General features: G+C 36.4%; 1 protein-coding gene across 1 annotated transcript in view; it reads right to left on the reverse strand.

Annotated features, from left to right (window-relative positions):
• The window catches only part of LOC105540278 (E3 ubiquitin-protein ligase MIB1), a gene marked incomplete at both ends in the record, with an annotated part of 101,587 nt that overhangs the window by 69,761 nt on the left and 15,792 nt on the right, over window positions 1-16,034 (reverse strand). Inside the window, 2 exons of the mRNA XM_011980821.1 lie at window positions 1,198-1,342; window positions 6,064-6,247. Of these exons, the coding sequence (XP_011836211.1) occupies window positions 1,198-1,342; window positions 6,064-6,247 (329 nt within the window). The remainder of the gene's footprint in view (window positions 1-1,197; window positions 1,343-6,063; window positions 6,248-16,034) is intronic.

The raw sequence follows: 16,034 nt of genomic DNA on the forward strand, positions 1-16,034 counted from the left end.
AAAAAAAAAAAGCAAAAGCAACAATCTCTGCAATATCTGGGGACATATTTTAGGGACAAACCAATTTTCTTTAGGTTGAAACCAGACATTTAAGTGCTAATAACTTTCAATAAGTGCCAACTGATTGGTTTTGACAAAAACAACAATGAACCAGGGATGAATATACCTAAACCCTTTCATAAGGTATTTTTTTCTAAACAGTATCAATCAATACAGAAGCTACAAAGCTCTACTCCTGAATTCTTGGGGTACTTATTATGAAGCAGAGAAATCACAAAATAGGGCAAGGGACAAATGACAAAGTGGGCCAAGTCCACATAATTTGAGACTAGGCTATTAACTGTCCTTCACTCTTCTACTTTGTATGTAGTCAACCTACCATAATGTCATTTAACCTCAAGGTAAAAATAAACACCGGATTTAAATGTTAAGCATACTAGCAAATGACAGCAGGAAAGAATAAACAAAAAGACAGAGGAAGCAGAAAGCAGAACAAAAGTAAAATTGGAAGTTACTTTATGTTTTCCTTTTGTTTCTTACTATTTATAGTTACAGTTCTATCTCCTTTTCCGGATGACAGCATGTACATACAGTAACTTGTAATATGTTGTAAAATGAACTGAGTCTGTGTATACAAAGTTGGAGCACAGGAAAGAAAGACTATGTGAATGATCTACTCAAGCATCCAGCAGTTCACATTTTAACATAGTTTTCTACTCATGGTAGCATATATAATAACTCATTAAATGGTAAGAGAAAAAATAACTGATATGTAAAAATATACAAGAAGAAAGCCATCTGCTAGCAATAATGTTGGAAATACAGAAAAAATGAAGCAGTCTAAGAAAGTGATGGTTCTTTGGCAGAAAACAAAAGTTCTGACTAAAGAGTAGAATCTTGAATTTTAGGAATCTCAAATTTGATGTGGAAAATCCCCTAATACATCCAAGAAAAAGCACACATTTTATGGAACTTCTCCAGGGAGTACTTCGGCCAGAATAAAGGTTGTTCAACACACTAAAAAATAATAATAATTTTTAGTGAAAGTTTAAAGGTGATCAATATTCAAGTAAGGCTGTGTAATCTGGAACAAAGCTAAGCACATGTACAACATTATCCGTATATGAGAACTGGGGAATTAGCAAAGGTTTTAATGTAAACCATATTACTTTTAAAGAAACACAATATAAAACATACCACCAGATGCATTGCTAATGGCTGATCCTGCAGATGCCACCTTGGAAACTGCTGCTGGATTGTATGTCCAAGATGTTCCACAAACTTCCACCTTTAAATCACTGTCTGAATAAATCTGTTGTACTCGGCCAACTTTACCTAAGGTCTTGGGGAAAAGAAATAGATTCATATTTCCAAGTCTAAAGTACATGCCATAAAATCAATCACTAGTTTTTATATGCTTAAAGTAATAATTTTACTTATTACTAATGAAAAAACTTTCAAAGGATAACCACACGGAAATGGGTTATTTGAATAAGTACAAATGTTAAAAAATATCTTTTAATAATAATAAAACTACTTCTACAAGAATATGAGACAAATCATGATGAAGTCTATCCTATTCATATGAGTTTATAAAAATCTATTTTGATATTCAATCCTTCCTTTTTAAACCCATAAGGTACATTTTGAGAACTTGCAACTCAAGTAGTCTAAAATCTATCACCAATATAACCTAAAAAAGAAAATCGGATTTCTAAAAACAAAAAACTAATTTGGACAAGAACGGCTCAAGCTTACATCTATGTTTAAACCCTTTTTGGAATCATCTGATTTCTGCCAGTTCCTTCCCTTCCTCATATTCCTAAACCTGTGCATTTTCCCAAAATTTTATTCCATAGGTTTTTACTCTTCTTCATTGAAAATTCAACCCACTTTGACAACTATCACCTTTTTTTTTTTGAAAACACAAAATTACCCCTCACCCCCACATACACATAGTAATTCTAATTTTTTAACTGCCTATTAGACATTTTCACTTGGAATTTTCCATTATCATCTCAAACTCTATGAGGCTACATTCTTCCGTTTTTTTCTCCTCAACTTTTTATTATGGAAAACTTCCAAGAGATACAAAACTGGACAATAGCATACTGAATCCTCATGTACCCATCAACCATTTGTAACAATTATCAGCTCATGGCTAATCTTGTTTCCTTTATTCCCTACCCATGCTGCCCTCCAGTATTATTTCAGTGTGTACCTCCAAACAGTAAGAACTCTTTTTTTAGTAACATATTTTACAATGCTATTTATTATCAACTCAAAGTTACAATAGTTACATATCACAAAATTTCAGTGTTCAAACTTCCAATTACCTCATAAATTACCAGTTTTTTTAGTTTGTTTAAATCAAGATCCACATAAAGTCCATACGTACATTTTTTTCTTTGCAAATTATTTGTTGAAAAACAGTTCTTTGTCTTACAAAGTTTCTTATCATTTGAATTTTAGTAATTGGTGTAGTTTAGTAACTCGTTGGCTCTCTGTACATAGTCAGCAAGAACCCCTTCAAGTTGGTTGCTAATGGCCCTAAGAAACCAGTGACAGCTTCCTTGTTATCCGGTATGAGGCTCATTTTGTTCACCTCTTGTCAAAGAGCTAGAATTAGCCATTTCTCCAAAAATCCTTGGCTCCTTACTAAGAGAAAGGCTGCTTGCAAACCACAACCTGGGCACTAAGTTTAGTTATTACTAAAATGGTCACTGTGGAGGCATTTTCATGAATACAGCTAGGAAATAGGAGTTTTTGTTTGGGGCATTTTTTCTTATTTGTTTTAATTTTACTTTAAGTTCTGGGATATATGTGCAGAATGTGCAGGTTTGTTACATAGCCATACATGTGCCATGGTGGTTGCTGCACCTATCAACCCATCATCTAGGTTCTAGGCCTCGCATTGCATTATATTAGTTATTTGTCCTAATGCTCTCCCTCCCCTTGCTCCTCACCCCCTGACAGGCCGCAGTATGTGTTGTTCCCCTCCCTGTGCCCATGTGTTCTCATTGTTCAACTCCCACTTATGAGTGAGAACATGCGGTGTTTGGTTTTCTGTTCTGTGTTTCTTTGCTAAGGATGATGGCTTCCAGCTTCTTCCATGTCCCTGCAAAGGACATGATCTCATTCTTTTTTTTATGGCTGGGAGAAAAATTTTGCAGTCTACCCATCTGACAAAGGTCTAATATCCAGAATCTACAAAGAACTTAAACAAATTTACAAGAAAAAAAAAAACGACTCCATCAAAAAGTGGGCAAAGGATATGAACATACACTTCTCAAAAGAAGACATTTGTTTTGTTTTTAAAGAAGCATAAATCATGAATTCAAACACTCTTTTCGTTCAAATTCAAGACTACAGGGTCTTTACCTCCTCTATATTATATCTGCATCTCCTTTCACAACTCTGATAATTCTGATCCTCAAAGTCAAAGGAGTAACAGAATTATCACACAAGTACTCATCTGTTTTTTGGTACATCTAACAATCTCGGAATAACAATATCAACGCTACTACATGCAATAAGATTTCTGAAAAGTGTTAAACATTTCATTTCCATGCAGTTCTTTAGGGTCTATTCTTCCTATGAAGATATAAAGAAAAATTAACTGTGTTTAAAAAATTACTTGGAATTTTCTCTCTACATGGTTATGCTAACAGAAACACATTTAGTTTCATTTGCTTCATTTTATTTTCCACTTTTAGGAATTTTCTTTTTAAATTTAATTTTGTTTTACAATTGTATTAAATATGTATGTGATTTCAAATCAAATCTATAAAACAAGACATATTCAAAGAGGTCTCCCTTACTTCTTTGCCCCTTATATCCTATTCCCTTTTTATATAGGTGACACTTATTTTTAACTTCATAGTTTATCATTGCACTGTCTGCTTTAATACAGTTTGCATTGTCCTAATAGTTATTTTATATATATAAAATACATATATATATCGACTTGGTTCCCTAGTATGTGCAATACTGAAATTAGTCATTCATGTGTCCTTACCCCACCCTTTCTCTTTTCTAATATTTTGATCTAAAATAATATTTAGTCCCAGTTAATACAACTAAAAGGCAAACATATTAAATTTTTCATGTGCTCAATTTCCACCCTGTTTTTTACAACTATACTTTACATTGTTAGAACACATAATCATTATATATTCTACCCTTTCCTTTACAACATTCATTTAATCTTAGTTCAACAAATCAATACATATTCCACGATCACTAGTCCTTCACTTGATGTCTCTTCAGTTGTTTTGGTTGTCTGAAACTCATTCTCTAGCAAATTACTTAGAAAGGACTCATGGGAACAAGAATTCTCACATATTTATAGCACAGTTATACTTGAAAGTCAGTTTGGTTACATATAAAATCTTCAGCTTATATTCTTTCCTTGAGTATCTTAAATGCTATCTCACTGTTTTCTGGCATAAAACACTGAGACGAGATTTTTTTCTTAACAGCAAAATAATTTTCTTTCCTTTAGGACCAATAACCTGCCTGGTCTTTTTTCCTGGATACTTTCTCTCTTCTTGAAGATTCAGTTATTTTACCAGAATATGGCCCAGCGTTTGTTGTTCTGGGTCAGTTTTCCCAGGTATGCAATGTGCCCCTTCAACGTTTAGTTTCAAATTGTTTTCTTAATTCCAGAAAATTTTTCTAAAATTACAAATTTTCATATTTGTTTCATTTATTTGGGTTTTGTTTCTCCTTTCTACAAGGATACCTTGTATATGTGTGTGTATGTGTGTGTGTATGTGTGTGTGTGTATGTGTGTATATATATATGCTATTTCATGTTTGTTGCTTTCTCTGAAATACCTTTTGCCTTTTTTATTTTTAAAATTTTCCTGCTTTTTCACCTTCCATTTCTCTTAGGCATTATCTGTTGCATTTATTTGCTCTGCTCTGTGTTCCTTCCAGCTTAGTCTTCACTTATGACTTTTTCACTTCTTTTTAATTATTTCCTAAGTTATATCACCTCATTTCTGATTTCCTTCTCTTACATTTTTTTCATTTTCTTAATTTCTTTTAGCTCATTTTTTATTTTTTGCATTTTTTTTTAAGTGTCAGTCTCACATTAGCCCAGGCTAAAGTGCAGTGGCTATTCACAGGCATGATCCCACTACTGATCAGGGACTAGGCAGGATGGGAGGGGATGAGATGGGGCAGGAGTTGGGGCTGAATAGGAAGAGAAGGAGGTGCTGGCCAGGAGAAGAGACTGAACAATTACAGTAGAGTGGGGGTGACAGGATACTAAAAGGGATGTGAGATGAAGTACATGGGACAGGATGGAGGCACTGAATGGGACTGGAATGGAGGGACAGACAGGACAGGAGCTGAGAGGCTGAATGAGACAGGAGATGGCAGTAGGCAAGGTGGAGAACTATAGAGGAAGACACAGCAAGGTGGAGGAGGAAGGGAAACAGAACAAGGCAGCATAAGGGATGGCAGGGTGACACAGTAATACCAAAGGTGGGAACAGAAGGACAGAAGCAAGGGATACAGACAGGGAAAGGGAAGGATGGTTGAAGAGAGGGCAGAACAAGCCAATTTGTTTCTTGCTGCTGAACATTTGATGAAAAAATGACTAAATAAAAAATTAAACTGTAGCTCTTTGGAAACAAATTCACTCTATGAAAGCACACACATTTTGAGCTGCTCTTTCATGCTCAAGTTTTAGACGCAGGCTCCCAAATCAGGAAAGCTGCACTGGTCCAGCACTGCTAGAGACCAGATGGGCACAGACCTGTATCATTCTGGGGTTAAGTATCAGGAAAACCACTGCTGACTTGCACCACATAACATTCTCCAATAACTACTCTATCAAAAAATATTAAATATTAACTGTAACCTTTTCTGGACCTTCCCAGGCTAATTTAACTGGGATAAATTAGAAAACTAAAAGCATGAGTATGTCTAGGTGTACATGGAGAATACAACTCTAGGAAGTTTTATGCCAATTTAATTTCTACATTAATTTACTTTTAAAAACGACATAAGCATACTGTAATTTCCAGCCCAGAATTATTCTATACATACTTACCGGAAGCATCGCTTCAGCCCATTCTCCATGTCCTCTTTGTAGAAGTTTAATTCGTTCCAGGTCGTAACAAACTTGTACAAGATCACCCACTTGAAACTGCGAAGTGCCTCCTTCTGCACCTTGAGCAGCTTCTCCACTTCGGACAATGTTCGCTTTAGTGAGAACAGCAGGATTGAAGGTCCACCTACAAGAGCGAAGCTAAACCTCAAAATGGATAGGTTTGCTTAATTTTAATACAAAATTCGTAAACACTGAAGGTCAAAAGAGTAAGACAATCCTTTGCAATTATATCCTGAACGACTTGTGTTTCCTTTATTTTTATATATATACATATACATATATATTTGTTTTGTTCTGTTTTGTTTTTTGAGACAGAGTCTTGCTCTGTCACCCAGGCTGGAGTGCAGGGGCATGATCTCAGCTCATTGCAACCTCCGCCTCCCAGGTTCAAGTTATTCTCCTGCCTCAGCCTCCCAAGTAGCTGGGATTACAGGCGCGTGCCACCATCCCCAGCTAAGTTTTTTATTTTTGGTAGAGACTGGATTTCACCATGTTAGCCCACCTGGTCTTGAACTCCTGAGCTCAAGTGATCTGTCTGCCTCAGCCTCCCAAAGTGCTGGGATTACGGGCATGAACCACCGCCCCAGCACCTCCTTTTCATAATTTTAATATACAAATTTGGGAAAAGAGTCATCCATAATCTTACCACCTTAATACAAGTGTAAATATTTTGGTATACTTTTGTCTATTCTCCCCTGCATGTTTTTTAAAACTGTTATAAAAGTAATACATAATTACTGTTAAAAATTCAAAATTTCAGAAACATGTAAAGTAAAAGTTTCATTTCACAGAAACACCCTGGATCACCATTCCCATCCCACTAGAAACCACTATTAATATTCTACTCTGTGTCCTTATAGACATTCTATCAATATGCTGAATGACATTCATAACATAGTTGTTTTCCCATAAATGGGAATATTATATACATACATATGTATACATAGACATAGAGACACATACACACATATATTTTGTGACTTTTTTTCAGAGAATACATCTGGGAAGGTTTATTTTTTTAGTGTCACAGATACAGACCTATCTTAAATAGGTCTAAGAATACAGACCTAAATTGAATAGACCTTAATTCAATTTAACTGCTACAGAGTATTCCATCACTTGAATACATACTAATGTACTTAACTATTGTCCTATTGACTATCGTTTAAAGTGCTTCCAAACTGTCACCCATATATACAGTGATGTAAAGACCATCTCTGTGTATACATCTTTGTGCACATGAGGTCAGTATTTCAGTAGAGATTCTTAAAAGAACTGTCTGATCAAAGTATACATTTCTTTCCAATTCCAGTAGAACCAAACTGCTCTACAAAGAGTGTATCATTTCCCCACACCACTACCAACTTAAAGGATAAAAATAGTATCTAGTTTTAATTTGCCATGCATGGATATTTGCCAGAATTGTAATCATTGTATCAAACTAATTTGGATGCTGATGTCTTTATACAGGCATTTTCCATGCTGCTATCATCTTCAAAATAATCATTTTAATGACTACTTAATATTCCATCAAATAGATATGCCACAATTGATAACAGAACACCTCCCCTAATTCCACACTGAATTCCAAGAGTAAAGGTTCCCTTGTCAAATAAGTTTCTACAATATTGGCATATTATATCCTCTTCTTAGTCCAAATGGTTATCAGCATATAAAAGACTGAGTGGTCACACCATATAAAAATCTGCTTACTAACTTTCTGTAACCACACAAGTAAACTGTTCTTTGTTTGCTTTATTTTTTCTTTTTTTGATACAGAGTCTCACTCTGTTACCCAGGTTCAAGCAATTCTCCTGCCTCAGTCTCCCGAGTAGCTGGGATTACAGGCACGCACCACAACACCCAGCTAATTTTTGTATTTTTAGTAGAGGCAGGGTTTTGCTATGTTGGTCAGCCTGTTCTTGAACTCCTGACCTCGGGTGATCCACCCGCCTCGGTCTCCCAAAGTGCTGGGATTACAGGCGTGAGCCACGGCACCCGGCCAAGTAAACTGTTCTTTCCACAGCAATCACAAAGAGAAAAAAGTGTCTCTGACCAGTTAAAAATAAAAATCATATACACGAAGTTTTCTCTTAGCCATATCAACAACAGTGCCTTTTATCTCATTCTCAATTACCCAAAATTTACTAGACTTACTATCCTGCCCAAACAGAGCAGCCATCACACAAGCGCTCCCTCTGCTGAGTGCTTTTCCCAGTGAAACCCAGTCTATCTTTTAGGTTTACTCCAAGTGTTAATTATCCCTCTGCAGTTTTCTCTAATTTGCCCAGTAATGACCACTCTTCTCTTGCACTCTCAAAAAATTCTGAATACTTACCAATCATATTATTTTTAACACGTTATCACAGTTATTTCCCATTCTATCTATCCAAGCTAAAAAGGAAACCCCTTCAAAGCAGGAGACGATGTCTCATCTTTGTGATCCTAGTACTAATCACAGGGCCTAATACAGAATAAGTACTTAGTAAGTTCTGTTGGAAAAAGAACAAAAAGATCTTCTAGAACTCAGTATCATATTACTGTTAGCACTCTACTGCCCAAGAAAAATTTCGAACAAGAAAGAATTCTGCAAATACTCCTCCTAATTAATGCTAACCTAACATTCCCAAAGAGAATATTTAACACAAAACGTGTTAGTACATGCTAATCAGAACTTAAGTCATATCCTTAAGATTTTTTTCCTTTTTATTTATTGACTGATAGGCAATAATTGTACCTTTTTTTTACTTCTTTTATTAATGACAGCTTTATTAAGATGTATTTCACACACCATAAAATTTACCCACTTAAAGTACATAATTCAGTGGTTTTTAGTATATTCATGGAGTCGTACAACCATAACCACTATCTAATTTCATTTTTATTATGTCATAAAGATACCCCATAACTATTAGCAGTTACTCCATATTCACCCCTTTCCCCAGGCCCTAAATAACCAGTCATATACTTTCTTGTTTCTATGGATTTGCTTATCCTGGATATTTTATATAAATAAAATCACACAACGTGATCTTTTGTGACTGGCTTCTTTCACTTAGCATAATTCAAGATTCATCTATGTTGCAGTATGTGTCAGTACTTGATTCCTTTGTGGTATGTATGAATATATCATATTTACCAGTTGATAGGCATTTGGGTTGTTTCTACTTCCTGGAGCTTAAGAATAATGCTTCCACAATATTCATATACAGTTTTTTGTATGGACATACATTATTAAATTCTTTTGGGTACACACCTAAGAGCGGAACTGCTGGGTCTATGGTAACTCTACGTTTAACATTTTGAGAAACTACCAAACTGTTTTTTAAAGCAACCCAATTGTTTTACAGTGTTACCAGCAATACATGATGGGTCTAATTGCTTTACATCCTCAACAAAAGTTGTTTTTTTTTTTATTCAAGCCATCTTAGTGTGTGAAGTGGTATGCCATTGTGGTTTTGCTTTGTAGTTCCCTAATAGTAACATCAAGCATCTTTTCATGAATGTTGTGAACAGAACCACGTCCCCTTAGAATTCATATGCTGAATCCCTAACCCCCAATGTAACTGTATTTACAGATAAGACCTTCACAGAAGTAATTAAGATTAAATTGGGTATCATAGGTGGGTCTCAAATACAAGAGGGCTGGTACGCTTATAAGAGGAAGAGACATCAAAGATTTCCCTCTCCAAGTGCACACAGAAGAAAGGCCATAATGAGGAGAGAAGGTGGCCATCTATAGACCAGGAAGAAAGGCCTCAACAGAAACCAACACAGTTGGCACCTTGATCTTGAACTTCTAGCATCCAAAAGTGTGAGAAAATACTTTTTTTTCTTTTTTGAGACAGGGTCTCACTCTGTCACCCATGGCGGACTGCAGTGGCGCGATCATGGCAAACTCCAGCCTTGACCTCCCTGGGCTCAAGCAATTTGCCCACCTCATCCTCCTGAGTAGCTGGGATTACAAGCACATGCCATCACAGCTGGCTAATTTTTTCTTTTTATGTATTTTTTGTAAAGACGGAGTTTTGTTATGTCACCCAAGCTGAGAAAATAAATTTCTATTGTTTAAGCAACCTAGTCTGTGGTATTTTATTATGGCAACCCTAGCCAAATAATACAATGGCATTATTAACCATCTCTATAGCGTATTTTCTTTGGAAAACTGTCTATTCAAATCCTTTGCCCATTTTTCTATTAGGTTTTAACTATTGAATTTTAAGAGTTCTTTACATATTCTACATAGAAGTCCGTTATTAACCCATATAATTTGCAAACTTTCTGTCTCATTCCATGGGTTGCCCATTTTCTTGATAGTCTCCATTAAAACACAAAAGTTTTTAATTTTGATGAAGTACTATTTCTCCACCTTCTCTTTGGTTGCTTCTAATTTTGGGGTCATATCTACTAAACCATTGTCTAATCCAAGGTCATGAAGATTTATGGCTATGATTTATTCTAAGAGTTTTCTAGTTTTACCTTTTACCTTTAGGTCTATGTTCAATTTTGATATAATATTGGTGTATGGTGTATAGTAGGGGTTCAACTTGTTTGTTGATATCCAATTATCCCAGTACCATTTGTTGAAAAGACCATTCATCTCTCACTGAAGTATCTTGAACTCTTGTCAAAAATCAACTAACCAGCCAAGTGCAATGGCACATGCTTGTAGTCCCAGCTACTCAGGAGTCTGAGGCAGGAGGATCTCTTGAGCCCAGGTGTTCTGTGCTATAGTGCGCCATGACTGTGCCTATGAACACCCCACTGAACTCCAGCCTGAGCAATCTAGCGAAACTCCATCTCTTAAAAATAAATAAATAAATAAATAAATTGACCTAAATGCAAGGGGCTTATTTCTGGACTCTCAATTCTATTCCATTAATCCATATGTCTAACATTACATCACTAATATACTATCTTTATAACTGTAGCTTTGTGGTTAAGTTTTGAAACCAGGAATTGTGAGATCTCCAACTCTGTTCTTCCTTTTCAAGACTATTTTGATAACTGTGGGTCCCTTGAATTTCCATATGAATTTTAGTATCAGTGTGTCAATATCTGCAAAAAAAAGTACCAGGATTTTGATAGGGATTACACTTAAATCGGAAGATTAGTTTGGGAAATACTGCCATCTATTGTGGGTTGAATTATGCCCCCTTCCAAAATATGCTGAAGTCCTAATCCAGGTATCTGTTAATGTTACCTTATTTGTAAATAAGGACTTTACACATGTAATCAAGTTAAAGTGAGGTCATACTGGATTAGGGTAGGCCCTAAATTCAATGTTTAGTGTCCTTATAAGAGAGTCATGCACAGATACCCACCAAGAAATACAGACTCACAGGGAAGAAGGTCATGTGAAGAGAGTGGCAGAGAATACAGAGTGATGCATCTACAAGCCAAGGAAAAAGGATGGCTGGGAAGCACCAGAAGCTCAGAGAAAGGCATACAACAGATACTCCCTGAAAGTCTCCAGAACAAACCAATCTTGCCAACACCCATAATGTGGACTTCTAGCCTCTGAAACTATGAAAGAATAAATCTCTGTTAAGCCACCCAGTTTATGGTAATTTGTTATAGCAGCCCCAGGAAACTAATACACCATCTAAACAATATTAAACCTGATCTAAGAACATGGAATGTTTTGTCATTTATTTAGGTCTTCTTTAATTTCTTTCAACAATGTTCAGTAGTTTTCACTGTACAAGTCTCGCATCTCCTTGGTTAAATTTATTCTTAAGTATTTTATTCTTTTTGATGCCATTATAAATGAAATTGTTTTAATTTCATTTTCATATTGTTCATTGTTAGTGTACAGAAATACAACTGATGTTCCTGTATCAATCTTGGTTCCTGCAATCTTGCGGAACTCATTTATTAGCTATAACGGCTTTTGTGGATTTTTTGGGTTTTTCTATATACGATATCAGGTCATCTGTAAACAGAGTTAGTTTTACATCTTCTTTTTCTTTTACTTCTTCCTTTTATTTCTTTTTCTTACCTAGTTGCTATGACTAGAACCTCTGGTACAATGCTGAACAGAAGTAGTAAAGTGGACATTCTTGTCTTGTTTCTGATATTAGGGGTAAGTATTCAGTCTTTCATCATTAAAGATGATGTTAGCTGTGGGTTTTTCATAGAAGTCCTTTATCAAGCCAAAGAAGTTCCCTTCTGGTCCCATTTTATCACGAAATGGTGTTGGATTTTGTCAAGTACTTTTTCTGCATCTACTGATATGATCATGTATGTTCACAAGATTTGAATACAATCAGACCTAATGCTATACCTAGGTAAGCAACTTAATGTTAACTTTTCTTATTCTATAAAACATCCCTTCCCCCAAAGAACCTCAGGGAGTTAGCTTCTTGATGTACATGTCAGTAAGACAACTATTCAATTTATTGATTTTTCTTTAAAATATTATAAACTTACTAGAGTGAATTAGATATATTTTGGCCCAAATAAAATTAAAAAGACATCCCTAGCCTCCAAGAAACTTGCAATTTAGAAATCAAATGAATTTTAATAGGTAAAAGTAAACCTAAATAGATGAAGAATATAAGCATATATAATACTATGGAGAGTAAAAGGAGAGAGGAGGTTCCCATATCATATAAACTCAATATTTATAGGATGTAGAGGAATTAATCCAGGTAACGAGGGAGAAAAAGAGGAGCGGGCATTTTACCTAAAGGGAGTAGTATGTTAAAAGGTACAGAAGTGAGGAAATGCACACAATTTTATATTGCTGATAAGGATTAGTGTGTGTGTGTACATATCTGTGGCAACACCAAAATCGCAGAGCAGAAACAATCTGGCTTCACCCTCCCCAATAGAAAACCAAAAAAAAAACAAATATCTAGCACCAGGATTATCACCAGCAATATTCCAGAACTCAAGTCTGAAGCTGAAATGATCCCTGGGGCCAGAGATATGAAAAACTCCAAGCAGATAATAAAAGAAACAAATTTCTGAATCTGCAACATCCTTCCCCCATCTACCAGGCACAAAGCACAGAAAATTTCCCCAGGAATCACAGTCTCTACCCTGGAAAAAGTGAGATCAAGGCAGAGAGCCAGCTTTCCCACCATCTTGGGTTCCCTTGCAGGAAAATTATTCCTGCCTCAGTCCACAGGAAGCCTTATGAGTACCTGCAGGAAGAAAAATCCCTAAGGGTAGCTACAGTCAAAGAGAAGATACAGGACTAGCAAGCCTGGCCCTTGAAACTCTGCTCTTTATCTCAGCCAAAACAGACATCAAATCAGAGTGGCTGTTCAGCTGCACTATACTGTAGGAGGCACACATTCCATGGGTCTTCTGGCCATAAATCCCTAACCAGACTTCCCACACAGCCGAGGTACCACTTTTGGGATCCGCTCCCACTCCTTTCCGCCCAATTCAGGATGAACAGAGTTCCAAACATTTGTGACACCCAAGGCAAACTGGGGCTTAAAGCACCATTTAGTTCTGAAAAGGAGGCAGCAATCTAGAATTGAGGGGATTCAACAGGCAATTGCAAAGAACCTCTAAGCACGTATGCCCTAGAAAGACCAAAACAAGCAGACAGCAAAAACTAGAAAAAAAAAAAATGATCCTTCAATATGAAGCCATAAAAGGCCGATAAGAAACAAAATAAACAGGAAGCCAATGGACAAAGCAAAGTGCCAATGACCAACCCTAGTAAGGCAGCAATGTGTAAGCTCTCAGTTAAAGAATTCAAAATAGCAGTTCTAAAGAAACTCAGTGAACTCTAAGATAACACAGAAAACCAACTCAGAAAGTTATCAGAGAAATTTAACAGAGGTGAAAATACGTTTTCAAAATCAAACAAAAATCCTAGAACTGAGAAATATATTTGTTGAAATGAAAAATGCATCAGAGGCTCTCAACAGCAGAATTAATTAAGCAGTGGGAAAAAATAAAAACAGTGGGACTGGATATAGGCTATTTGAAAATACACAGAAGAGAAAAAAGAATGAAAAGGAATGGAGAAGGCCTACAGGATACACAGACTAACCTCCAAAAAGCAAAATTGAGTCAATGGCATTCAAGAGAGAGTTGAGAAAGAACAAGGGGTAAATTTATTCAAATTATAACAGAAAACTTTCCAAATCTAGAGAAAGATAAAAGCAAAAACTATAAAAAAAAAAATCAATGTACAGCAAGGTCAGAAATCATCAAACAAATAAAAACCAAATAATAACCAAATAGACTACCCCAAGACATATACTAACCAAACTCTTAAAGGTCAAAGACAAAGAAAGGATCCAAAAGTAAGCAACAGAAGAGAAGGACATAACACATAAAAGAGCATCAATTCATCTAGCAACAGACTTTTCAACAGAAACCATACAGGACAAGAGAGAGCAAGATGACATATTCAAAATGCTAAAAGAAAAAAACTGGTAATTAAGAATACTGTACCAACCAAAGCTTTCCTTCAAACATGGAGGGGAGATAAAACCTTTCCCAGATGAAAAAAAACTGAGGAAATTCATCACCATCATTTCTTACAAGAAATGGTAAAGGGAGTTCATCAATCTAAAAGAAAAGGATAGTAATAGCAAAAAGAAAACATGTGAAGATATAAAATTCCCTGGTAAAAGTAATTACACAGATCCAGAATACTCTAATACTATAATTATGTGCAATCCCCTCATAACTCTACTATAAGACTAAAAGACAAATTTATCAAAAGCAAACAGTTAAGAGATACGGAATATCAAAAGATGTAGACAGAGACAACAAGAAGTCACAATGTGAGGAGTTAAAAAGTGTAGAGTCTTTTAGTTTTCCTCTGTTTGATTTTCTTTGTAATCAAAGTTAAGACGTCAACTGTTTAAAATAACTTGTTATATGTATAATACAGGGTCAAGCCCTAGTGGGCCTATGGGTTTTTTTCTTCGTGTGCAGAGATGAGAGAGAAATCCTCATTGGGCGCCAGATATAGGGTGCAGCCCTACTGGGCCTGTGAGTTTTTTTCTTCATGTGCAGAGACGAGAGATCGTAGAAATAAAGACACAAGACAGAGATAGAAGAAAAGACAGCTAGGCCCGGGGGACCACTACCACCAAGACATGGAGATCGGTAGTGGCCCCAAGTACCTGGCCGCGCTGTTATGTATTGTATACAAGGCAAGGGGGCAGGGTAAGGAGTGTGAGTCATCTTCAACGATAGGTAAGATCACACAAGTCACATGTCCACCGGACAGCGGGCCCTTCCCTATTTGGTAGCTGAGGCGGAAAGAGAGAGCAGACAGCTTACGTCATTATTTCTTCTATGCACTTTTCGGAGAGATCAACGGCTTTAATACTTCCACTAATTCTGCTACTGCTATCTAGAAGGCAGTACCAGATGTACAGGGCAAAACATGAGAATGGACCAGGGGTGTGACCGCTGAAGCACAGCATCACAGGGAGACATTTAGGCCTCCGGATGGCTGTGGGCGGGCCTGACTGATGTCTGGCCTTCCACAAGAGGTGGTGGAGCAGTCTTCTCTAACTCCCCCGGGGAAAGGGAAACTCCCTTTCCCGCCCTTTCCCGGTCTGCTAAGTAACGGGTGCCTTCCCAGGCACTGGCACTACCGCTAGACCAAGGTCTGCTAAGTAATGGGTGCCTTCCCAGGCACCAGTGTTACCACTAGACCAAGCAGCCCTCTAGTGGCCCTGTCTGGGCGTAACAGAGGGCTCACACTTGTCTTCTGGTCACTTCTCACCATGTCCCTTTAGCTCCTATCTCTGTATGGCCTGGTTTTTCCTAGGTTATAACTGTAGAACAAAGATTATTATAATATTGGAATAAAGAGTAATGCTACAAACTAATGATTAATAATATTCATATATAATCAAATCTATAATCTATTTCTAGCATAACTATTATAACTATTCTTATTCTATATATTTTCTTTATTA

Source organism: Mandrillus leucophaeus, unplaced genomic scaffold (assembly GCF_000951045.1).
Source record: "Mandrillus leucophaeus isolate KB7577 unplaced genomic scaffold, Mleu.le_1.0 Scaffold2189, whole genome shotgun sequence".
NCBI lineage: Eukaryota > Metazoa > Chordata > Mammalia > Primates > Cercopithecidae > Mandrillus > Mandrillus leucophaeus.